The sequence below is a fragment of the Colletotrichum truncatum genome, assembly GCF_014235925.2.
Source record: "Colletotrichum truncatum strain CMES1059 chromosome Unknown Contig_0002, whole genome shotgun sequence".
Classification (NCBI taxonomy): Eukaryota; Fungi; Ascomycota; class Sordariomycetes; order Glomerellales; family Glomerellaceae; genus Colletotrichum; species Colletotrichum truncatum.
Window position 1 is genome coordinate 2,744,794 of NW_027222399.1, and position 25,897 is coordinate 2,770,690.

The 25,897-nt window shown below is 48.6% G+C and overlaps 5 protein-coding genes across 5 annotated transcripts, besides 1 other annotated feature; 3 read left to right on the plus strand and 2 right to left on the minus strand.

The window, feature by feature from the left end:
• Positions 1-919: 919 nt before the first annotated feature.
• Positions 920-3,560, minus strand: CTRU02_203667 (alpha-l-rhamnosidase; the record flags this gene model as incomplete). The annotated part of the gene is made up of 2 exons (XM_036722242.1): positions 920-2,460; positions 2,510-3,560. 2 exons carry the CDS (start codon positions 3,558-3,560, stop codon positions 920-922), a joined length of 2,592 nt encoding a protein of 863 aa, XP_036585848.1.
• A 1,095-nt stretch (positions 3,561-4,655) lies between these two features.
• On the plus strand, positions 4,656-6,478 carry CTRU02_203668 (maltose permease; the record flags this gene model as incomplete). The annotated part of the gene is made up of 5 exons (XM_036722243.1): positions 4,656-4,815; positions 4,874-5,286; positions 5,343-5,755; positions 5,811-6,057; positions 6,107-6,478. 5 exons carry the CDS (start codon positions 4,656-4,658, stop codon positions 6,476-6,478), a joined length of 1,605 nt encoding a protein of 534 aa, XP_036585849.1.
• A 3,858-nt stretch (positions 6,479-10,336) lies between these two features.
• Positions 10,337-10,495, plus strand: CTRU02_203669 (uncharacterized protein; the record flags this gene model as incomplete). Its single annotated transcript, XM_036722244.1, has 1 exon — positions 10,337-10,495. The coding sequence occupies one exon, from the start codon at positions 10,337-10,339 to the stop codon at positions 10,493-10,495; it is 159 nt and encodes a 52-aa protein (XP_036585850.1).
• A 2,776-nt stretch (positions 10,496-13,271) lies between these two features.
• On the plus strand, positions 13,272-14,761 carry CTRU02_203670 (methyltransferase domain-containing protein; the record flags this gene model as incomplete). Its single annotated transcript, XM_070204249.1, has 9 exons — positions 13,272-13,321; positions 13,365-13,462; positions 13,515-13,544; positions 13,599-13,793; positions 13,860-13,885; positions 13,937-13,974; positions 14,030-14,167; positions 14,220-14,639; positions 14,704-14,761. 9 exons carry the CDS (start codon positions 13,272-13,274, stop codon positions 14,759-14,761), a joined length of 1,053 nt encoding a protein of 350 aa, XP_070062012.1.
• A 3,420-nt stretch (positions 14,762-18,181) lies between these two features.
• Positions 18,182-18,328: a sequence feature (Protein overlapping with rRNA (CTRU02_203671, KAL0940908.1) was converted to a misc_feature.).
• Positions 18,329-24,370: 6,042 nt separating this feature from the next.
• On the minus strand, positions 24,371-25,699 carry CTRU02_203672 (sucrase ferredoxin domain-containing protein; the record flags this gene model as incomplete). The annotated part of the gene is made up of 1 exon (XM_036722247.1): positions 24,371-25,699. One exon carries the CDS (start codon positions 25,697-25,699, stop codon positions 24,371-24,373), a length of 1,329 nt encoding a protein of 442 aa, XP_036585853.1.
• Positions 25,700-25,897: the final 198 nt, after the last annotated feature.

Genomic DNA, 25,897 nt, shown 5'->3' on the forward strand with positions numbered 1-25,897 from the left:
GCGCATACACAGGGCTCACTAGCTCTTACCGTTTTGACGACAACCACAACTGTCCAGAGATGGAAGTGAAATGCGTATAGCGGCTGTTTAATATGTCAAAACGATTAACTCTTAAAAGGGGCGTGCCACTCGACATATATTGACATTGACAGGCGTTCTGTATTCGCAAAATGATTCCCGCTATCTGTATTTGCGCTTTGGCCTGCGGATAAAATTCAAGGAAAGAAGAAAGTCTCAAGGCCTTGGCTTCGTGTAAGTGTGTTACATATATTTCTGCCCGAGCCTCTGTTTTAGGAACTTCAAGGTATTGACTTTAGATGGCCAGGTTCACAGGAATTTCACTAGCGAAAGGCTGGTTAGCCTGTTAACTGACAGTGATTTAGAATCAAGTTGTTCCACCAAGGTCTGATGCGTTACACAAGGCCCCAAACTGATCCTCAATAGCATGATCCGGCCGTCCAGCTGGTGTCAGGTGGGTTTTGGGAAGGCATGGAATTCGTCGGCTGTACGTATGAATGCGTTTGAGTATACGTTGTGCTAGCTTCGCTGTCGTCCTTTTAGATGTCCATCGGACTTTGCATCGGGAATTTGGAGACACAGTGCGGGGGCGAGAGACGGTTCTCTTCACAATATGAAGCTGTTCTGAGTTCAGGATTTACCATGCACTGACATACCAACTAGCGAGACACGCTGTTATCGCCGCCCGCCGCCCGCCACCCACATTGTAACAGCGGAATAAACACCTGCAAAAAGGGGTCCATCTGAGTGTCTCAAGTCCTGGTAGATTCGTCGCAAACGGTGTATGCTAGCTATATAATACGGAGTTATGAGGCAGAATGTGCGGCTTCTCATGATTTTACAGTATACGCACATGTCCCACCCGGTGTCCATCAAGTAGCACCAAGTAAGTCCCCGGTACTCAGAAAAAGACCGCAACTTCAACATGCTTAGTAAAATTCACTTCCACGCCACTCTCGCCGTCCTTCCCATCAACAGTGACTCTCTTCTTTCTCGCCCACACAGGTTCCGGTACCCTAACTTTGCCCTCCAAACCAGCCGGCGCCCAAGCCTCCAGTAACCACCCGCTCTCAGACACCTGCCACTTGACCACGATACCCTCGCCAACTGGCGTTGGCACTCTTCCCTGAGCCCACCTTAACCCTGTGACGTCGAATCTTGGCCAGATCCTGAATTCTTTGAAGCCAGACGTGATAGGCTCCACACCGAGTGCGTACTGTGATAGAATGGACGTTGGTCCTGCACCAAAAAGTTGCGCGTACGAGCAGAAATCGCCCTTGAAAGGAGTGCCGTCGGGGTTGATAAACTCCCACGTGGTACCTGTGAAGTGCTCGCTCGTCTTGTCTGCCATGGGCTCGAAGACGTTACGAAGAACCCGCTCGCCGTCGGCAGGACGGCCTGCTTGTAGCGCAGCTTGGATATGAGCGGTTGACATAATAGGAGAAATGACCGGCGGCGGACCGGGCGTGTCTGGGCTGAAAGATAGCGGGGCCTCGTTAATGGTGGAAGGAGAAACAAGGGATTTGAAGTTGTCGAGGATGGACGTAATCTGTTCCGCCGTACAAATATCCTGGAGGATGAGCCAAGCATGCATCTCCTGATGGAAACCCTCCCTGCGAGAGTCTGTGATGTTGTATTGACCCAGCTCTTCGTTGAAGCAGTGCGTTCTAATAGCTTCTGCTACGTCCTTTGCTGTTGATTCGTACGTTTTCGCTGCTTCTTGATCGGATAACGATGAGGCGAGGTGTGCGGACGCTTTGAGTGAAGCAACGTAGAGAGCGTTGAGCTTGGTAGAGATATCTGTCCGAATGCCATTATAGTAATCGTAGTCAGCTGCCTCAATTCCTTCTGCACAGACTAGCCCGTCATTGTTGACCCGCGCGGCGACGAATGCGAGACAACCCTTCAACTTGTTCCAACAGAACTTGACCAGGGCGTCGTCCCCAGTATACATCCAGTAGTCGTAAATGACCAAGATAAGGTAGAGAGAGTAGTTGATTGTTTCAATGTTGAAGAATCCGTCAGTAAGATCCCTCGTGAAGTCCCGACCAGGAGGTACACCCCCAGGCAGAAGGCCACGTCCCTTTTCGTCTCCCTTGAACCTCAGCATGGAAGCGACAATGTTGCCTCTGACGTATTCTGAGCCAGCTGTAGAGTAGTATGCTGATCGGCCGCCGACTATGATGTCAGCCGTCCAGGGGTATCTATCACGCTTGGCGCCATCAAAGACAAACGGGAACTGATTTGTCTTCAAGCCGAAATCGGCGAGTACTGCTGGAGTGTTGAGACTAGACTCGTAGAGGACTTTCTGGTCGGGGCTAAGGACGATGAGGTTCTTGAAGCGGCATAGCTGGTCTTGTCCTGCTCCGATGGCAACTGAGCCCTGGGCTGAGAAGGGGAAGTCAGTTTTGCCGGGTTCCAGGGTGAGACTTGCGAAGCCATCTACAACTGTGTTAGCATAATAACCAAGTATTGTGTTAGGGAATCATACCAAGTTTCAAACCTCCTTGCTTGAACTTGGCGACGTGCGTGCCATTGATGCTGATTGAGATCGTGGCATCACCTATGCAGCTTGTCCGAACACGAAACCATTGGTTTTCACGGATTTCAGGTTCCGGGATTTCGAAAGACGCGATGAGGTTGGGAACTAACGTGGTCTGGGGCTTGTTATAGTAGCCGTACCACTGCTCGATAACAGTCTTGCCGTTCCCAATGTTCAACTGGAATAGCATGCCTGGCATGCCGGGCGTCACGCGTACCATCCAGGCCAGCCCTCCTTCGAGAACCATACCGTCGAATTCCAGGTTGTAGTCCGTCCACAAGTGTCCCCACCCATAGGCGTTACATCTTTGAGAGTCGATGAGAACGCCCATATCCTCCGACACTTGCCATGGCGAGGGGATAGAGCGAGCCGGCACGCAGTTCAATTGCAGCGTCCTCGCCCCGTAGCCCCAGAGTTCTGACAGCGTGTCATCTGAGCATTGGAAGTATCCCGGAAGCTTGTCGACTGGAATGTTGGACGTGGTAGGCAAAAAGCCCGCCAGCGATACCCGCACAGAACAGGGACTCTTCGTGACAAGCGAGAGCTTCAGCCAGCGCTGGCTGCCCTGGACACACTTGGCTTCGTAAAAGCCTGGACCGGTCACACGGAATCGAACGCGGCGTGATGTGTCTGCACCAGCGGAGAAGGGATAGGGGCCGTCACCCTCCGCCTTGGTGATGCCTGGATAGCCTTCTGATACTGTGACATCGATCACAGCCTTGCTAGAGGGTGCCTCCAGTCCCTGGATTTGCAGAAATGGGATGCCTGCTACGGCGACGCCATAATCTAGAACGATGCTGCTGTTTCCATCTGACGAGTTGCTTAGAGTGGCATAGCTACCTGGGCTGCTAGATTTGAGGTGCTCTGGCGATGTGACATTGGTAGAGCTATGCACTCTTTGCGGAATGAGGAACTCTGGCACTTCATCCTTTGCAAAAAGGTAGTTTGCCGAAAAGGGTTCCGGGATGGCGGAGGGGATGCCGAATTCTAGCCTGGCCATTTTTGCAGTCACAAAATGTGTTTGTCGTCAAGTGACTGCTGCTAAAGCGACAGCCCAAAAGATAAATCGTTGGTTCATATTACATCCTGTAACAATTCTCGTGTCCCAAATTGGTCGACTTGGAATCGTACATCTTAAGCCAAGCAGTGGGTGGAACTGCCTGTGTTGGACAACTCGAGGTAGATATGGAGGCCCCCGGCGTTTCAACCTGCCGTTTTGAGTGTCGTATGCTTTTAATTGGGGCCGTTCAACGTATCGGCCGAGGAACCAAGCTTCTTGAGGCTGATGCCGATGAGCCAACCACGTCGGGCAGGCCCTTGTTGCAGGCTTCACTCACGACACAGCCGATACCGTCGGTATAGATGGGGTAATAACGGGGAAACCCCGGAGGCGAAAGGGGATGGTGTCGTCAGACATGAATTGAGCATTGGTCATGAGGAAGGTGAGGTTCCTCCTGAGTCGTCAATTCCAAGTTTATGGGGTCTGCAAACCCCCACAATACTGTGCAACCTCCGCACAATATCTCCGTATCCACCCCCGATTTCCCAAACTTCCAATCACCTCACTTGATCCTTCCCCATAGGCTTCTGTGTGGGGTAATGAAGGATCCGCAAATCCCCCGTGGAGGAATTCACAGGCGTAACAGACTAATACGGGATTTATCGCGTCTCGAAATGCCCATTCTTGGACACTAGCGCACCGAGATTTTCGTTTCCATAGGGTCCGGAGTCTTTGGGAGGGAAGTATATGTAACCCTTGTTCAACACAGATTATATTCATGTCCTGATTCAGGCAACATGAACCCCCAGTTCTCCGCAAATACCAAATGCAGTCACCTTACGCGCCCCGTCTTCTCCAGATGTGTCAATCGGTGCCCCATTTCCTGGAGTGACCAGGTTAAGCATGTGCCATGCTTTTGGGTACATGATACCGATATCCATTGGGAATGCTAAGTTTCGTGGTGCCACCTCGGTGAGTTGAAAAGGAGCTAAAGGACTGCATATAAAATGTCTTGAGATCACCACTCTTATCGTAACGTAGACCTCCTTACCTCTGTGGCGACTTCAGAGCACACTAAGTCTGAAGTGATTCGCAATGGCTTCAGAAACGGGAAACGCTGCCTCAAAGAAAGACCTTCACAACTCACAACATGTGGAGGCACCCACAAATGCCGACCTTGAAGCCGTGGCTAACAACCAGGATGACAGAATAACCCTACAATATGTATGGGAGAATAAGAGAGTCCTCGCATGGTGTAAGTAAGCTCTGGTATCCTTAACTAGGATAACGTAACCCGCTAATGCTTGATGTAGGCCTTTTCATCTTCCTTCTGCCGGTGAACTTTGGCTACGAGGCCAGCACCGTAGGCAACCTGCTGGCCGTGACACCCTTCCTGGAGGAGTTCGGCCAGCAGGTGAACGGCGAATGGGTCGTTAGTGCGCGAGACCAACAGATTCTCAACGCTGCGACGACAATCGGCTTGTTTGTTTCCGCATTTGCCACGGGTTTCATTTCAGACAGGCTCGGACGCAAGAAGACCATCATCGGCGCCTGCATCCTCTGTGTCGCCGGTGTTATTGCACAATACTTTAGCAAGTCCATCATGCAGATATTTGGTGGCAAGATCGTGGCATGCTTCGGGTTCGGACTGGGCCATTCTCTCGGCCCTGTGTTTGTGGCAGAACTTGCGCCTGTCAAGATGCGTGGAACCTGCTTGGCTCTGGTGGTATGTAGACCCCATTATCGTACCCCATTGTGGACCCGGATATCTAAATTCTACAGAACACCATGATCGTGATAGGCCAGTGGCTCAACTCTCTTGCTGTTCTGGCCAGCGACAAGACTCATACGAACGATCTCGCGTGGCGCATTCCAATCATCACGCAGATCATCCCCCCGGGGCTGCTACTCTTGGGTCTGCCCTTCCTGCCAGAGTCTCCTTCCTGGCTCATCATGCATGGCAAGCACGATGAGGCAGCCAATTCTTTTCGTAAATTTAACGGACCAAGTTTCGATGTCGATACGGCAATGGCAGTTTTGACTGTGGCCGTTGCCAAGGAGCAGGAGATCTCGAAGGAGTCTGGCACTTGGCTCCAATGCTTCAAGGGTTCTGACGGCCGCAGAACACATATAATTTGCATGGTCTTTGTGTCGCAACAATTCATTGGTGTAAACTTCATCTCTGGGTATCTCACGTACGTCTAGAAGCGATCATTACACGCCTGGGGATATGTGTTGACCAGATCTTAGGTACTATTTCCGTCTTGCTGGTGTCCAGAACCCTATTGGTATTGCTCAGGCGGCTTTTGCCGTACAGCTCTTTGGAAACATCTGCTCATGGCCACTGATTGACCGCCTCGGTCGCCGTCCTATGATTGTCGGTGGCTGTTTTGTCATGACGGCTGCGCTCCTTGTGATTGGAGGAATCGGTACACTAGAGAACAACCAGAAGGCACTGATGGCTACAGTCAGTCTGATGACAATCTGGGGTTTCTTGGTGGGTTTAGCACTTTCCTGATCCAATCTGTTGACTAACAATTCCTCAGTATCAAATGACGCTTGGCGCCACCAGTTACTCGGTCGGAGGAGAGACGCCGAGCAACCAGCTTCGCCAGAAAACCTACAGCATCAACATCATGTCCGCGACGGCTGTGTCATGCATGACGCTCCAAGTGATGCCATACCTCCTCAACCCGGACCAGGCGAACCTCGGCGCTAAGATCTGTTTCGTTTTCTTCGGCCTCTCAGTACCCATGTGCGCATACCTATACTTCTGCCTACCGGAGATGAAGGGACGCAACTATCTCGAACTGCAGGAGATGTTCCAAAAGGGCATTCCTGCACGCCAGTTCAAGACATACCAGTGCGAATGCACGCTTGATACCGCGCAGGCCAAAATTGTCGACCGAGAGGAGTGAGCAAAGGAATTTTAGGGAAGTGTCAAGGGAGAGTTTGGTCAATGTGGAGATGATCATGAGCAGAAACGACGAAAAATGCTACGTATTTTTACGTAGTGATATATCAATGATGAACGAAAGTCCCAGAGGCCAGCAGCTTTTCCCAATTCGAACATGTTTTGTCTTGTGGGCCATATGGAGGGGCACCAGCTTCATAACAGCCAATGACGCAGCAGAGTAACCAACTGGTTTTGGAGCAAGCAGTACCTAAATATACCATCTCGCTTGTGCAAAAGGTTGAGTTTTGCTGTCGTATGTGATGCTCCAAGATATTTCTTAGTCTCTTACGATTCCGAGTGATTCCTAAATCGTCCATTTCATTACCTAAGATGTTGGCAGTTTCGTGGATAAGATTCACGGCCTGATGCGGCTTGTGTATAAGCCCACCTTGGAAGATGGATGTCCTATGAACAGAATCAGTCAATTGAGAAGAACAGGCGTGAGTCTAGACAAGGGGTAGGTCTAGCTGACCCGATAATCTGGTACGCTAAACTAGCCCCCGCTTTCTTTGGAGATGCTAATTTCGTGCTTCCTTTTCTGGCGGGCGCAGTGTAAGGTCCAAGATGTGCGACTCGGGGTTGCTTTATTTCTGAGTCGGTAGCAAGATCCGTGGTCTGTTATCTAGGTATCACACATTGATTTGTGATGACCCGACAGGCTGGTAATCTCATTACCTGCCTTCCCTGCTGATCGAGTGGCTCAGTCCACAGACTTAAGCCCAATTGTCACCATGGGGTTCCCCTCACTCTGTACGACTGAAAAGACCTGGGAAGCGACTATTCAGGCGTGCTGACATTGCATGATACTTCGTCACAAAAATGACATCTCAGGTGCGCGCGGAGCAAGGTTCTTCTCTGTTTCTGCACCATGTGCCTAGGACAGACCTGCCAAAATAGCGGTCTGTGGATGGAAAGGCTTGATTAATGTTTACGAAACGATAGAAAGAGCAACAGCGGTGTGAAGCTGTAATTATAGAACGCAAGAAATGGCACACTCGACAAAAAAACCTGGCCCGTCACAGCGGATGTATGGCTTTATCCGGCATAGCTCCATTGCATGCAAGAGACTGTCAGCGCTAAAGTCTCGGATACAGTTGGGAGCCAGTGTTCGGTGATGAAGAAGGCTGGTGGCGACTTGTTCGTAAACTCGCCAATCCAAAGACCTGAAGTGATCTGGGGTCTTTCTTGAAGGTGTGTAAATCTGTGGCATTGAATTGAGTTGAACCATTTAGGGGTCGAAGTTAGCTAAGAAGGCCCGACTGCCTGGTAGCGATCGTTCCCTGCACATAAGTTCTCAGACCAGCCGGGGAGTTTAGTGGGACAAGGGTTTGCTCTATGCTGGTACACAACTGCTCAGACGAGGGCCGTAGTCTATTCCTCTTTCTGAGGTATTTCTCGAATTGCTCAGTTTGAACCCTGGCAGCTGATTGCGATACACCTTGGCTGCATTCTGACGTTGGCAAGAACTGAAAACTTCCAGCAGGCTTCGCTAATCCTTGGAAGTTCCAGAAGTTTGTGCGCTGTTTTTCTTTTCAGGTTACTCGGAGACAGAATATCAGCTACCGACCCACAATACCCAGACTTCATATCGATTCAATTAGGTGGAACATGATGACCAGTGTATCACCATGGGCAAGCGCCTAGAAGTGGGGTTTGTGGAAGGATTCACCAAAAGAAGCTGAATGAGGCTGCGAAACTTGGCATCTTTGACGGTACTTAGTTTTCCAAAAGACCCAAGGTGATTGGTTTCCTCCATTAAATCAAGAATGATCGGTCTCGAGATTTCGTCTACTGGATGCCACTTCTTGTTCGCTAAATTATCAGTGCTTGACATAGAAGCCAGAAGCATTCCCTTCGAAATCTAGAACCATTGCTAGAACGTTCAAGGAAGCAAGGTGAGAAGAACAAGGGAGCGAAATGTTCTAGAAAGGCTGGGAGGATCCGCACTGCACAAATAAGGGTGGTAGCTTTAATTTACAGGATGTGTGTAACGTCTTACTTCCCGCCCGTGTCCTCCGTCGCAGGTTGAAGTGCGAAGTGGGGGCCTCCTTCGCGCTACACGGCCCCGTAGTGCTCTTGCTTCGGGGAGCGGCACCGCCCGCGACTGGCCCCGCTGTGTTTAGTAGGGGTTCCTTGCAAGTCGCAATTGAATTATAGGCGTTACTTTCTTCCAACTACACATCACCAAGCTTAATGAGTAGCCTTCACATCAGAGCTCCAGTTTGCTTGAAACATATTGTATGCATCCAAACGCATTTATGCCGTACAGATTGATGGGAACGAAGTTGGCTCTGACTGGCAATTACAATCTGCTTTGGTGGCCAAGGCATCATGGCCCCGTGTGGGCTGGCCATCTGGCGCTCTTGGGCGATTTGGCCGACCACAATTTGATCATGCAGTCACGACAGGGACATATACTGTAACGGAAATTACGTTGTCTGCAAAGGCCCAGTTATGCCCTGACAGTGGCCAATTTACTGCTTCGACGCCCAGTCAAACACAGTGGTGTGGCACACCTAGGGACGATATATTGTGCTTCAAATCACACAGGGCATTGGCTACCATATCGCCGAAGATAGAGCGGTAAACTGGGTACGAGCGAAACGCTCTGGGTAGATAACCCCTCATTCGCAAAATGTCAAATCATAGAACAAGAAAGGACCTCGGCCTGGACTGTGGCTGTTCACCTTCCCTTCCTACATTTATGCAGCAATCGAGCCAACCACACTGGTGTGCCAGCCACACCCAGTATCCTTAAGGCCGGCATTCGGGAGCTGAGAACCAGCCACATGCTACTCAAGTCTAATGAATGCCTCCTAACTTCAACCTCTCACAAGATTTCTTTTCACAGAAAAGTGACACTATACGATTGAATTGACTGCGATTTAGCGCCTCGGAGACAATCACAGAACAGGCCGCGCAGGGCTCATTAAAGATTGTTCCTCAAAAACTCTATGGCTGGTGCCATGCCCACCATGATATGGGAAGATGACCGATGCCTTGCCGGGCTTGAGAAGTATTTTCCCCGGATACTACATACAAGCTTCGATAGGAAGGTGCTTAGGGCAATGCACCTCTCCAGGGGAAATGCAGAGAGCGCCTTGGGCGTGTTAACTGGGGACGGTAGCATGTTTAACCTGACTAGCTTCTTGACCTGCCACAGACCGGGTTCTTGGGTCATCGGATAGGGGGTTGCGGCCCGCAGCCTTACGAAGGTAAGCAGACTTGTCATATTGACAGGGAGAGACAATAAAATCCGGAAATGTAATCTATGTTGCAGGTGCGAACTCCAAGTCGCGCCGGCCGCGAAACACTTCAAGAACCGAACACCGGTGCGGACTATTGTAAATAGGGCGACCCAACACGCCAATATACATGATCATTTTCGATTCCAGTTATCCGAGAAGGCTTCCAAAGCCTTCCTTGGATCGTCTCATTTCCAGCTTCGAGCGTTCGTTTGCCTTGCTTCCCCCATCTTTCATTTGAAATTGCAACCCAGCCAGTGCTGAGAAACACGGCCTTTCAACGCTATATAAGACAACCGACTCCTCAGCTTATCACAAACCTTTTGAAGTGGTGATATGGCCTTGGTTTCTTTCAATATCTTCTTGTATCTTGGAGTGGTCACTTTCAACAGCCTCTCATCTTGAGAAACCGGCATGTCTCCTTCTGCACAGGGACCGTCGGTTGATGGGTGAGTCCTCCAGCAGTTACCTCAGCTCCCAAATAATTCTGACTAGAGTTAGTATTGCTGACTGTTGAAATAAGCAGTGCCGCTTCTGCTGTTCAATTCGATCCTCTCGCTTCTAGCGTTCCTCGTATGTCGCAGCTCGTACGCTTTCGACGCGAAAGCCCAAGGGATGGAAACGCACTCGTCACCCTAGCCAACAGCTCTCAAGACCGGGAGTCAGCCACTCGGTACCACCAGGCTCGTGCCGCTCAAAACATCAAAGCTTTTGAACAGAAGTTTGGAAAATAGTATACCTAATCTCTGCTGGAGCTCGCACAGCACGAGTTTCAAGGACTATGCCGACTTCAGACGAGGGAATAGCTCCTGAAAGAGAGGGCGTATCATCCTTAACAGAGGAGTCAACTATGACCAACTATGTCAGAAGAACAGGTTACACTGAACATCCGGACAATTGTAAAGATGATGAATTGTTCAGGTTCTATAGAACGTGGAAGTACACATGGCATGTGGGCTAAAACCAGACGTTCTGTAGCAGTATGCATATGCACTTCTTTTTTGCTTCTTTATATAGTCGTGGTACACACGCAACACCACAATACTTCTTGCACTATTTGTGAACAGGATTAACGTTCATTATTAGACTCTTTGCAACACCCCTGTGAGAACCGCGATACGTGCAACGATGCAGAATATCCCACCAAAGACAGATGATCCCCTGACCATTTCCTTCTCTGTCAGTAGTATATTCAGGCGGTCCACTTGCGATTGTCGATTTGCAACATAGCGGCTTGCGGGGCCACCAAGAGTGGAAAAGTCAACGCTGTCGCGTACTAGGCGAATGCAGGCGACAGGTGGCCCGTCTCTTCCCCGACCCCTGGCCTTCGGGCCTGAACTGGCCAGAGTCCCGCAAATGCACGCATGAGTTGATTAAAACGGCGCAGCCCAATCGGATTTGTACAGACTTCTGCCTACCTACGGAACCAACGAACATGGGGCCTACCAATTGGAGCGGCCTCAATCAACATGCTTGTCAACCCTCGTTTCTTAAGGACACGAATCCTACTTGATCACCGCTGCTACCCACCCTTCAAGAACGTTTCTTCATGCCAAAACAGTTTCTTTTTCGATTAAGCGAGGCGCAATTGTAAAGAACTCGGGAACCAAAATGGCGGAGACCCATGCAGACGCCTCCGGCAAATGTGATACTGACCTTCCAACTGATATTGAGGTTTAAAGTTGACTTGAACTGACAAAGATCATGGGCCCGGCACGGATTAGGATGCTCAGTCTCTAGATGATAGCTCGAGTTGCGCTGAATTTCGAATACATTTTCTTCCGGTCTCTCATTGGCAAAAGTTTTTTGACGAATCGTTGTTACTATAGGCTCAGTTATGGAACTGAGTTCCCCGAGAAATAATAGTTCAATTGTCTTTACTGCCACCTGTGTGACAAAACGCCATCTTCCCAAGGATAAGGTACACCGAGGTTTTCGCACCTTGATCAAGACCTACTGGCACAGTTAGCCTGAAGAATGATCAGAGCCGGTCGAGTACTTCAACAGGACTGACCGCCTGTGATCTTTGGAGCGGCATCTTTAGCTTTGTTCATTCGTGTGATTGGATGGACTAAGCAAGATGCGAGCCGTTCAGCGCTAAGGTTAGGGATGAGGCGAAGTGGAGAGACATCCACGAATACTTTCTTGTGTAAGTGCAAAGTAAAAACACTCGACTTTCAGCGGGCGTTGACTTTGTCTTAATTCATGCGACTTGGGATTGAAAAAGGGAGAGGCGGGCTTCGAGACACTTGTCGTCCAAAGAGCGAGCGCATGGTTTTGATGACCATATCTCTCACGTTTCTCATATCACTCGTGAGATTTTCACCAGCATTTGCGGAAGCTTTGAAGCACTTTCCCAATCCATTTGATCGCCGATCCCCTGTATGTGTCACAATTTTATTTTGGATCAGGGCAGAATCTGCGGAAGGGGCCGTCAAAGGTGAAGGCGAACGTGCCAACGTTCAGGCTTATATGCGGTTGGCGAATGTGATCTGTTTTACCACCAATGAAAATCATCTCAAATCATTATCGAAAACTTACAATGCCTGGTGGACCCGTAGTATAGGATAGATTGGATGTTTGGCAAGACTCTTTGTTTCTTGCTTACATACAACATCGCAAAACTGCAATCTCTACATTGCCCTCAACCGCCTTGAGAATAGCGACGGCGCTCAAATTCCTCAGGTGCTTGCATTCGTAGTCTTCAGCTTCATTCACACTGCCTTTCAATTCATTTTCAATGGAAACATGAGCGAAAATGGATGTATTTGGTTCCCATTCTGTTGGGGGTCCTCCCCGCAACGACGGGCGTTTCTTGGAAGCTATGTCAAGGGCTCATTGCTGGAGAGACTTGGGATTTGAATATGGGAAACAAGGGCCCTGGCTTCAGTATCACTCCCCATACCTATTATTGCTCAAATCGCCAGTGGGTTGATGTAAACGTGGTTCTACTTGGCGGTCGGATATTATTGTCTCGAGTGGTTATTCCCCCACCGAGGTGCAGGGCAACAGGGGCCCGTTTTCGACTAGGTTCATGCTTTCGTTCTTTCCATATTACCCCTGTAGGCCGATAATGTATGAGGACCAACAAACAAAACCAGGGTGTTTATCTGCAGTCTTTTTATGCGAGCGTGGGTTGATTGACAGCGGCAAAATCCAATCACGTAACGAGAACCACAGTCCGCAGAACCACCAACAAGCACACCGAGCGGGGTGAAGAACGTAGGCGTTTACTCTGGCAAACATCTGCGGCAGGGGTGTTTTCTCATTGCGGAAGGACATAAAATGCCGTTGGTTCCGCTCGATTCCCCTCACTTCACTTTCTCCTCAATTTTTCATATCTCCATTGGGTATTTGGTAGACTCAACCAGCTTGGGCATAGGATCTGGACAAGATGATTGCTCCTGAGCAAGCAGAGCAACAAGCTGCTGCGCAGCAGCCCGTTCAACATATCGAAGCGGAGGTATTCATCCAGCGGAGAACCACGGCGTTCCTTTCTTTGAACTGATCATGAACATGAATCCCAGACCGACGACGGTGCATCCTCCATTGGCGGTGATGTGAGTTGGAACGAGCTGCCCCAACGCATTTCTCAGCTAACAGACCAAAGACCGTCCAGAGCTCCTTGACTTCTTTGCGATCAAGCATTGTCGATTATCGCTTAGAAAACGGTCGCACATACCACAGGCTCAGCGATGGAAGTAAGTAGCTCGCCTTCTTTGCTTGGCAATACACGTAGCTAATCCGACTAAGAGTACTTTTTCCCCAATGATGAAGTACGTGGTTCTGCCGTGCATACTCAGAAATTCTGATCGAAACTAACATGGAATCAAAGAGAGAGATGGATCGTTTGGGTGAGCCTTGCCATCATGACCCAGGAAGCCTACACACGAGCTTACCCTGGGATAGATATGGTGCACCACTTGTGGATGCTGACTTGGGACGGCGACATATGCCTTTCCCCAAAGAAGAAGACCGCCAAGCGAGTCCTGGACCTTGGCACCGGTACTGGTATCTGGGCCTTGGACTATGGTGAGTGTAGTTTCCTGATCACTGTATGAGCCAACTAGACTTTGAGCATGGCTGACAACGTTACAGCGGATGAGCATCCCGAAGCAACGGTTGTCATTTCCTCTGAAAACAACAAGATGAACACATGGCTAATTCCAACATAGGTTCTTGGTGTTGATCTGAGCGCGATCCAGCCTGAATAGTCAGTTGTTAATAGTCTTTGGAGTTGATGAACTTGCACCTAATTGGATAATCAGTGTGCCGCCGAACTGCAGCTTCGAGGTTGACGATATCGAGAAAGAATGGACCTGGACAACTCCCTTCGACTTTATATTCTTGAGATACATGATTGGGAGTTTCACTGACTGGAACAATATCTTCACTAAAGCCTACGAGTGAGATTCCCTAAGGTATTTTGAAGTTCGAGAGCTAACTATTAAATTTCAGCCATCTAGAACCAGGCGGTTACATCGAGATTCAGGATATCGACTTCCCTCTCAGGTGCGACGATGGCACTATGAAGGAAGGCTGGCAGCCCCTTAAGTGGGGCGAGATGTTGATTGAAGCATCAGAAAAGATCGGACGGCCTGGTCATATGACGCCGAAGTTTGAGCAAATGCTTTTGGATATTGGGTTCGTCGATGTGGTAGTGCGCAGGGCAAAATGGCCCTTTAACCCCTGGCCCAAGGACAAGCATCTCAAGGAATTGGGGATGTGGTGCCAGGCTGGATCTTTAGCTGGCATTGAGGCGGCTTCGTTGCGCCTCTTCACTCAGGTTCTCGACTGGACTCCTGAGGAGACTACTGTGCTGTGTGCTGAAGTGAGAAAGGAGCACATGAAAATGAATGTTCATGCATACTACGATGTGTAAGTTAGAAACCTTATACTTTCTCTGCGCTAAGCGGGAATTTGTATGGCTAACAAAGCTCAGATACGCTATCTACGGTCGGAAACCTGAGAAGGAAGCTTCGGAGGCACCTGCTGCGTGAATTCATTACCACTTTAAAGACACGGCATAGCATACCTTCTCTTAGACTAGCTTAAGAACTTTTGGGGCTCAAAACAACATCGATGCCCGCAGCCGAATTGCTTATGGAAAGATGGAGATATTTTCTTTGTCAGTTATCACGAATCTACAGTGCTTCGGTTAGTATTGTCTTTCTGTTGTTTGCCAACTTGAAATAGGTAGTGTTTCCAGAGACATCTATTGCGTCACTACAACTGCATCTAAGCCACCGTGCTAAGGCCTCCGCAAAAGCCGGGTCGGTCCGTTCCAGCCCCACTTAGTGCCGTGGATGCTGACCCTTGGGTCCCTAAGCACTACGACGGAACAATAGTAACTTCACAGTCCGATGGCCTTTCAGCTGGAATGCAGAAATAATTCAGACCTGAATGCTTATCAAATTGCATCAAATCGTGTGCGTCCTCTGTTTAACTTTCAACTTGCAGTTTCCCAATGCATCTATGATCTGAGTACAGAAGCGGGCTGCTGTTACTGCAACAAAATGTCAACAACCGCAGGGGGTGAAAGTCTGATACCGACAGGAATAGAAATATATCAACACCTACTTGCTCACAATTGTTTCTTTTCATTTTCAGTGTTCTTTTTTTTTTTTTTTTCTCTTTCTTCTTCTTCTTTTTTTAATATAAAAATGCCTTTTTGTTCAATCGGGTGGACTTTTGATGAGAAAACAACCGCCAAGCATGATACTGCCGACAGCGGATCGATGAGGATGGCATGAATTAAAGCTTCCACTGCGAAATTTCGAACCGGGACATCCTGAGACTCTGACCTAAGGCCGATACCGGTTCGATGAGAAACACAGTTCACGACATACCTGTAAGAAAGGGACATGGGACAGCCCAACTACCCCAATTTCTGTAGGGCGAACCACACTGCAGTTGCGAACTGGAGGCGTTTCAAAAATTGCCTCGTCGGCCACGTCCGTCTTGCAAAACAGGAGAGCTTTAGTTGAAAAATGAGAGCTGGCGAACCTTTCGTCGTGAATGAACCAGTAAAAAATGACTTCTTGAAATCAACCACGAGGCGTCTGTTTGCCTCATCCGCCTCCAGGCCAACCTCAAGCAACAAAGCCTCAACCGTGACTACGAGTAAGATGGCGCTCATTGGATGGACTGTGAGATCATCCATCTTCGACATATATCCCCCTCAAGCGCGCGCGGAGAGCTATCTGCCCGACCGTGGAAGTGGCCGTGTCACTTGGATAGAAGAACCGACAAAGCAGCTGATGGATGACGGAGACCTTTAGGTATCTAATCTTCTTTGGAAATACTCCGATTAGTTATTTTTTAGCATGTCCATTGTCTTGGTCTTGAGGATGGATCGGATCCGTTCTTGTATATAATGCTTCGCAGCTGCGTCGCTCTTGGGCGAGCTATCCACCCCATCTGTTGTCTTTGTTCTTCTCTGAGCACTTGGGGCGCCCTCAAGTCTTTGAGGAGTCGGAGGGTTGCACCCCAACTTTCCTATACGCTATCATATCTCTAGAAGGTCTGTTGATGTGATATTGTTACGAATACAAGATGGACGCTGCATCAAGCAAGACAATTGTAGACGGGTGCGCTACTCGCCGATACGATGTTACCCGCTTGATGGCCGACTAACATATCATATGCTATAGAAAATCATCACCTTCTCTCACTGCTGCTCAAGTTCGCGAAGCCGATCAGCTAAGGCTTCAACGCCTCGAGTCGTTTATGGTTGACAGTTCCATGAACGTAAACCTTATTGCTGCGGTACCGTATGGCAGTATCTCAATCAAAAGTTCCGAGGCAACACACTGTAAGGACATCAGCCACAAGATCACCCAAATCATGGCCAAATATGAGGCATAACTGTTCTTTGGGTTCCAAGTCTGTCTCGTAGAAAGGACAAGAACAGCAACTGGTATGGCTTCCGTTAATGTTGTATGATACCCGGCCTACGTAACAAATAAACTATATGTGCCAGACATGTAAAACGACTCTATTCTCAAAAGTAATGACAGAATTAGACATACTCTTGGTCCTGGGTCAGCTTCTGGCATCGCATTGTAAGACCCCATATGCAGGCGAGAAGAACAGCACTGGGCATTGATTAGCCCCTAATGGGCTAGACCGCCCTAAACGGGATGAAAGCTATAACAGATAAACGAAACATGGGCCGCCGAGGCAGCACAGTAAGTTTGGTAAAACTTATTTGCAAGTATTTTGTGGCCACAGGTAACTTTTAGGTCAACGTATTATATGTAGCCGGTCTGTTATCCAGCGAGGAGAGGGGCGAACAAGCCCTCAGAGTACCCAAGTGAGAGTCAATACTAGAGGAAGTAGAGTGGTAAGGCAACCATTCAACATCATTGTATGCTGCTTTATTATTAAGATACTTAAGCAAGCCCGACTGCGTGATACCTTAACAAATGTTAAGAATTTTTAAAGTGTCGTTGGATTGCAATGTGCGATAATTTACGTTGAAATCTCCTTAAGGTGTGTATAGCCTGAGACTTCAAGTCGCCCACTTACGCATTCAGCTGTGTCTCTCAAGAGGTGAAAATCCCAAACATCACTGCAGAAAAGTAATATACCATTGCAGACGAAGTAACAGGCAAACGGTATTAAAACGTGAAATAAAAGAAGCATGCAACTTACACTATGGTAGTTGGTCGATCGGTGAAACTACAGTGGTAGTACTGTAATGGTGTTGGGGAACAGGCTCAGGAGTAAAAAAGGCATAATCAGTGCTCTCGTTGGGCAGCTGCGACTTGGAGAGGGTTTGGACCTCGAGAATTCGTCAAATCACTTATTTAAAGCACACTAAGTCCAGCCACTCGTCATGTCGGATCCGGGGGAAGCAGGGACTGGCACTGTGGTTTCGACACCAGCGGTTTCCGTCATGTCGGTAATGGAGAGGGCGGGCTTTTTGGTCTCGATGTGTCAGCCATACAAGGTATCAAGACACCTGGGGCTATATGGCACTAAGGGTAATTAGCAGTGAGATTTAAGACAGGGAAAATCACTTCAGATGACCGTATAATTAGCCGTAGCCCGCTGACAGGAGCATGAGGCGTGTGTCGAATACATGGGGACGGCGGACTACGTTGAATTTGGCTCATGCAATCCGGATGGGCCAAGCTGCAACTGCTCTCAAAGATGTACTTTGACCAACTTACTAAAGGTTAATAGGATCGTACAGGCTCCTTTCGCTGCTTCTGACTGCTTCTGACCGACAGGGCTTGCTCTTTGGGCGACCTGAGCAGTTGCAGTGGAGCCTCATCAAGTATTCTAGGTATCAAGTTTGAAATAATAGAGCACTTGGTTCTGAACGCAGTGTCACTTTGGAATAAGAATTTATGATTTGATCAGTGTTGCTATAGACTTCCGATACTCCGGCATTCCATTTGGTTCATGGGTTGTCACAGCACGCGGGGCAATGAAGAGCAAGAAGGAATAGAGAATGGGCGAAACGATGCAGCTGTAAGAATATAATTGAATACAACTCCATGTCCTAGCACATACGACCATACCCACTGGAAAACTCGGGATCCCGTCCGCTCTCCCATAGATAAGCCAGTGAGGGCCGGATTAGTAGTTGGGTCGGTGACGACCAGCGAATACCTGGTGTTGTATGTCCCCGTTTTTTGGCACATGTTGGTGGGCCACGATGGCACTCATGAAAAGTAAAGATTAAAACATTATACCAATCAAGCATGCTGTTTTTTAAACATCCGTAATAAGCCTTCCTTCCTGGTCGGCCATGCGATAGTGAGAATTGGGGATGTTTTCGACCTTACGCTCAAATACTCTTGACAGTGGAAACGACAGCGTAACGGCTTGAAGGTAGGGGCGGTCGCTGAAGCCCTGTAAATTCAGCTGGCGGTATAAAGAGTTGGGTCGTGGACTGGTTCTGGGGCTCTAATTACAAAGGCAAACACGTCTCTTCAAACGTCAACCCAAGATAGCAGCTAACGGAGCGTCGGGTCATTGATAAATATTCTGTGCCAATCACGAGTTGCTAACCCAGCAATCAACAATTCATGCAGGCGCATACTCTACATGTTCCTAATCTTTGAGGTCTGCAGCTACGCCCTCACTTCTCCGTCGTAGAGCAACCACTGCCATGGTCAAACCCCGGCCGCCACCGTGACTTTGCCTGCGAATAGGGCATTGCCTACCACAATGTGTTCATCTGCTCACTGCACTGTAAGTTAGTTCGGATACACGTTAAAGCATCCAACCTTCAAAGAGTATGCGAACCCCTTGCCAACTCGGCTGGCCTGCCCCGTGTGACGCCAACGTACGAATGGGATAATGCGGCGAAGTGGAATGGCGAGAGCTATTGATTTTTCTCTCTACATTCGGAATAGATACGTTGCTCTTTTGCCATGTATTTTCCCCAATGCCCTGGTAGGGGACGGAAACCATGGGTTAGAATCCCGCACTACCCACATCGGCCCTGTAGTTTGGATACGCCAGTGACATGGCGCCGTGAACAAACTGGGCGAGTCTTGACTAAGCAAAATGAGTGAGGTGACATATGGAGATGGCCGCCTGAAGGCTGCCATGTGGACTGGGAGGTAACATGCACGACAAACTCGGTTTCTGGAGGTGTATGCATGCATCCTAGATCGAAATTCTCTGACTCCCTCACTTCACCATCGACTTTTGGCGGGGCTTGCGTAAAAGTTCTTAACTTACGAGCACTGGGACCCTTGGTGTAAGTCTATGAACCCCAGAAAAGTGAGATCTCCTGATTTTCTTAGCATATATTTTGAGAGAAATGTCGAGCTCCAGTCCCAGAATGCTAACAGGGGCTGCCTCTGTTGCAATGGCCCCTAGTGTCGGGCGTGGTGCGTACTACATTTGATTTCGACATGAGTAGGAATCTCGAAACGTATAAAAACCGACATGCCCTCGCGAGTTGATTGGGATTGAAGCTCAAAGTAATCTCTGCCATGGGACTTGTCTCAAAACCAATAAGTGTTTAATCCTCACGACGATATATCTTCTCTTACTGCGGCAATTTGGCGAAGATCGCAAGTGAAATCCTCCCACTACCTCAAACAAGTGCCAACAATCCCATCTCTCTGCCGTGCGAGCCCCTCGCCTAGCTCGTGAAATATACATTGCCTGAGAACAGACATTGTCTTTGCCTCTTAAATGAGCTATGCATCGAACCCAGCTATCATGAACGGGTACAGCAACACCTCTGCATCACAAACTCTCCTCAGCTCAACTTGTACTTGAGAAAACATGCGCTAATAACTGCATCATGCAGCGACATACCTTCATATACCACTATCGCCGAAGCCGAGAACGCAAATACATACAGTCAAAATAGCATAGATTGCTTTCTGAACGATGATAGCGGACCCATTCCTATGTTTGAGCAGACTGCCGCGACCATACGCCAGCGTGACGCTAAGAAGCGAAATTCATCGCCGAGATCATTTCCAGGGTGACGATCTGACTATTTTCAGCTGTTTTCAGCCGGGAAATATGCAACCTATCTATATCCAGGCGTAAGACGATACTTCTTGGTCCAGGAAGGTATGCTAGTTAGGCTGTCCCCAATATTGCTATCGCCACTAAGACTGAAAACCACCAGCATGCTAAAAGATAAAGGATCCCGAGCCATTGAAAACAATAACAACGCCATCCTCTATCTAGGCTGCGGCTTAAAGCAAACTACAGCCTCCTTATTTAGGAACCATCGCGATGAATAGTTCGACTACGTTGACTTACATGCCGTTGTTTCTACGCTGATGCTGCCGATCAGTTGATGATTCTATCCTTTCGGCTTTCTGTCATCGTAATGAAACTTGTCAATAGTTCAGCTGGAAGCGCCACGCCTTTATCTGGCCTCCCCGCTCGTGAGCCACCTCCATCATACCTATTTTCGCACAACGTAGGTGTTGCTGTCGACCTCAAGGCCTCTATCTCTATATAGGCTCATGCGACGTCGACATCATTTCATAAAATTTGAAGAGGGTTCGGGATGTTAAACCATAAACTTCAGTAGCTGTCGCCTCATATAGGCAGTTGACTTGATGAGAACCAGTGTGAGATAGGGTTCAGGGGTTGAACAGCAGAGAGGCGTTTGGATATCCTTATGCGGAAGATGGTACATGAGGGATAGTGAAAAAGGGCGAGCAGCGTTTAACAATCAGTTGCCGCGTGTAATGTCATAAAGACGTCCTGATACAACTTTTAACTACTCGTGCATTTTCTGGGTTTCAAACTTCACCAAACTATTACGTTCTTTAGGTTACTGGTCTATTTTGACGACAGCGATGCGACATATTGGTGCTAAACTAATGAATTGTGCTGGTGCTATCCTCATACTCCTCTCTTATACATACGTAGTACCGCTCCTACAAGTGTTGAGAACAAAAACCATGGATTAACCAACTCCGCCTTGCACCCTTATAATCCAGCGACCTCACGAGTGATATGGCATAATTTTGGACAAGATGAAAGGCTCTGTTGATAAGTGTAGCTTGAAGGAACAATGGAAAGCCGGTCTTTGTAGTTAAGGGCATGACGGAGAGGGATGTGGTGGCTACTAGGTGCAGTAGGAGCGGGTAAACTCACGCTTGACGTTTGTATCGCCTTCACTCTCACTCAGGTAAGCATTTCATATGTCGCTGGAATCAACGCATCCAATAGTGATGACGGCGGAGTGGGCATATCGTCGCATTCTTTAAGACATCGCGCGCACCTCGTAGGTTACTTCAGTCTGAATATTATGGCGGCACATACTTGAGAGAGCAATACATAATGAGAAAGTCAGTATAACTTGACGCATTGGTACAGAAGCCGACAGCTTTGATATCTGGGGATGTTCTCGACAGCTTCGCTGTGGGTATAGTCGGTATCCAAAAGCCGTGGATGATGCTGAAACCCTTCCTTCTCTATGGGTGGAAAAATGTTGTGGTGCATCGCATGGCATTATGGGAGAGCTTTTTACCGTCAAAGATGATAGGGCAGGTCAAGAAAGTGTCGGTTTGATGGCAAGAAACCTGCAAATAGTCCCCTTGTACCTATCCAACGAGATGCAGAAACCACAAGTTCGGGGCAAGAGGCAAAGGTATGCTTCTTTACAGCAAAAGGATTTTCGGTTTCCCTTTCGGGTTGTTGTCGTTGAAAGAGATGTTTCAACCTCTTGGTATCTCCAGGCTAATTGCATGGCGTTGTAGCACTGTTTAAGGCCATTGTGATCGTGTCGTATAGCTAACGAGTATAGTCGTGGCGTCGTGGGTGTTTGATAGATTTGTCAGGATTCCTCCGTCAGTGCAGGCAGTGTGCGAATGTGGCAATAAAGCTAAGTCTTAAAGAAAGTATGGATTTGATTGCGGGAAGTAGACTTGATTTCTAAAATGGGTTGGAGTACTTTGGTGTCATTGTAGAACCAGGTAAAGCAGGAGGAGACCAACAGAGCTTAAGATGGCACGTATTTATCCCATCGAGTGCGGCTAGACCCATTTTAGCCAAGGGAGGGATAAAACCAATCAAGACTCGATTATCTACTATTATCGTTAATTCTTGTACTTAAATAAGGGTACATCTCGTCTTTAGAAGTTCCAGGAGTAAAGCAGGTACTCGCGACGATCTCTGCTGTACTATGTACAGCATACTAAATTGTAACAGCGATAGGATAAAGGTGCACACAAAGCACTGCTTGTGCATATTTGTTGTGCGGAGAAAAAAAAGTGGCAATAAATGGAGCTTATGAAGCTTGGCAAGATGGGATCCAGCCGCCTCATGGGATAGGTTTGTCACACAGGCCAAAAGGAGAAACATAACAGAATTGGGGAGGGCGAAATCCCTGAGACCATGGCTTGTGGTTCGCCCAACTAGTAGGCAGCCTTAGCCTTACACTATACAAGGCAACCATGCAAGCAACTAAGGCAAACAACCAACTATGGCGAACTATTCAGTAGATCCAAGTGAGCAATTTTTCGGACGATAATCAGAACTAATATAAGACCCAACGCCATAAATATTACAGCCTTAGCTAAAGAAATCGAAAGCATATGTATATTCAACTACCAGACAGAACCATTCTTCTGTATCAGCATCGATCATTTTCAAAGGACTATCGCTGCAGATATCGATAATTAGACAACAACTTCACAAAACGATATTATCTTCGTCGTCCCTACCGCCTCATTTAACTGCTGCAAACATGGACAATGCCTCGAACAAGGCCACTGTCAACGGGTAAATCATCTCCTTGTTGCATGTATACTTTCTGAAGTCCCTTTTCATCCAGGGCTTGCTCGTGAGGCCCGTGTATGCTGACATACTTCAGTGACGTACCGCCGCGTGCTGTCACAGTGCGCGATGCACGTAGAGCTAAAGCATGCCAGAAGAAGCGGCTCGAATTATTCATGAACGATAACAATGGTCCTGTACCGCTATTCAACCGAACCACTGCGTCTATCAACGGACGCCATGCCAAAAACAATGAAATGATCAACAAAATCATCTCTCAAGTCAATACTTGAATGGATGTGATCCTATAAAACCAAAGGTTGTTGAAGTACCCGCCAGCCCTCTACAGCACTTACGGTATGACTCCTCCCACATACACACTGTGTACAAAAACTGATGACTAAGCAGAGACTGATCACTTACACCCGTCGATCCATTCCCAAATTTTAAAGGACGAGATAATACCAACATTGATGCGCCTGGTCAAATACTGGAAACTGTTTGATGCCATCTCCAAAAGACCGAAGAGCCCCAGGCATTGATCCAAACTCAGTGCAAATGCCCCAAGTCAACAGAGCGGCCCCAAGGCCGTGACGTCGTGACAATTGCGTCGGATCCGACTCCACGGTTCGGGGCGGAGACACAAGTCGATACCTTGCCGCAGCTGTTACCAATTTTTGGCACCATGTATCTGTACAAAGCCTGCCAAACCCGCTTAATAGTGTTCGAGGCTTCCTTATTGAGCATCCGAAAAGTGTGGCACAAACCCCGGTAGCCAATGCTGAGCTGCAATCAACAGGCCAAATCATTGGTTGCTTGTCGACAGCTGGTAGCGGCCTAGCCCGCTAGACATGAGTGTTGCCAGCTTCGTTGCCTCATGCCAGGTAACCGACCGATCTTGTCCCCTCATCACATCCCACCATCTCCAACGACATCCTATTTGATTTTCTCCCTGATTCTCTGCCTCCCTTGTTTTACGTCGTTATTCTTGAGTTTTCACAAGCCACGTTTTCGGAGATTTTATGGCCATGGTAGCCTCATTCTTGGCTTAACGCCGCCACCACGGGTTGCCGTTGACGATGGAGCCTGTCAAAGCGCGCCTCTTTACTGTCAATGCGAAGACGCATGCGGCCATCTTAACAAGTTCAGATCAAGTGCATTGTTGCAGATGCAGTGAAGGTTGATCGGCCAACCTCGAGGGACAAATATGAATATGTATGTAAATATATATCACACAGGCATAGATTTCCGATAGAAAACTCGGCAGCAGAATACGTTTACCAATTAAATAATACATGTGAAGTGATTTTACCCTGAAACTCCTTGGATATCATGTTACGCCCAATGCCCCAGTGTCATTCAATCGTGATGGTTTGTTTGTCGGCTGCTCATCTTGTGTCGCGCAGGGTGAGCACATATGGCAAGTCGGTCGAGTCGGTTCGGGTTGCCAAACGTATGACTGACCCCGATGCCGAGCTTCCGGACGTCTTTGACCTTAAACTTGCGCTTGATGAGGAATTACCGGGTTCGTATGCCGGTCGAGTTTGGGCGAAACTGTTCAAGCTGGAAGACCTCGAAATTGCACCAGCCAGCGTGCCCATAGGTGTTGCAGGTGCAGTACGGTATTGTAACCATGTGTGTGCCGATGAGTTGCGCATGTCTACTTGCGGTGCCGTCTTCTTCTTATATGAGCCTTGCGTGCTCTGCGTCACAGATCGTGACAGGTTACTTCGAGGAGTTGTTGGATTCGTGGCCATAGGCGCGTCGTTATCAATATCGCTCTCGTCGCTAGGCTCGTCCAGGGGTCCTAAAACGGTCGGATCCAAGGGTCTCATGCCACGGAGTATTGCAGCAAATAGGTGCATCAACTCGCGAAACCTTGCATTCGATATCGGTCGAGTGGAGAATCGCGCGTATTCATAAGCGGCCAGGAAGTCTGCGGATGTTGCATTAAGCGAAATGACACCAAGCTCAGCCAGGTGTCCAAAGTAATCGCGTAAACCCATATGAAGAGGTCGTTGCAGTAAAGCCACGGCATCAGGGTCGAGCATCGGCTGGCGGGTCGAAGAAGTCGGATCGGGGGGCGCCGAGGTCAAGGCCTTCGCTTCAATGAGGTTGGGCAGTTCGGAGATGACGGTACTGTACTGTAGATCAGGTAGGTCGACTGAATTTGGTGATGACCAGCCGTAGTGTTCGATTTCGCCCCAGACAGGTCGTCGAGGTGGCAGCGCTATGCCCGTCTCCTTTTCTGTTGTCGCAGGTTTCGTGAGGTTCACGAGCTGAAACCGTTTTTTGCCCACGCTGCCTCCAGTAGATGTCTTTTCTGCGAACGCCTCCTCCGTGTCACTGACCAGCGCATTTGTCTCAACGCGCGGCCTCGAGTCATAAGCGATTGCCGCACTGCGCCTCAAATCGGCAGTGATCATCTCGTGAACCTTCTTCTTCACGTCGCCCCTCTCGATGGGAACCCATGGTTTCGGTATAGCTGCGAGAATCGTCTTATTGAGATATAGCCGCGTCGCATATATGAAGGAGACAATTAGGATAGTAAGGGCGAGCGTTGCGGCAATGATCCATATGTTGTACGGTTGGTTGTTAGAGTAGGCCTGATAAATGGTGTCGCCCGGGGTAATGAGAAGGAGAACGGCGAGGAGGAAGCATAGGACGAAATAGAAGCTGCCGTATATAAAACGGAATATCGCACGTGGGGAGAACATTGGTGGTGGTTAAGAAGATGCGTGTCGAGCGCATCAACCCGGGAGGTGACGAGTTTTCAGGATACAAATCATGGACCGACAGGTAAGTGCATGAGGTAATGGTGGAAATCGGAAAAGCATGGCTGGGTGGAAAGTACGCCGATGCGAATAGTGTGAAGGATAGTGTCGAGACTAGTAGAAAGAGGTAAAAGGTTAGAC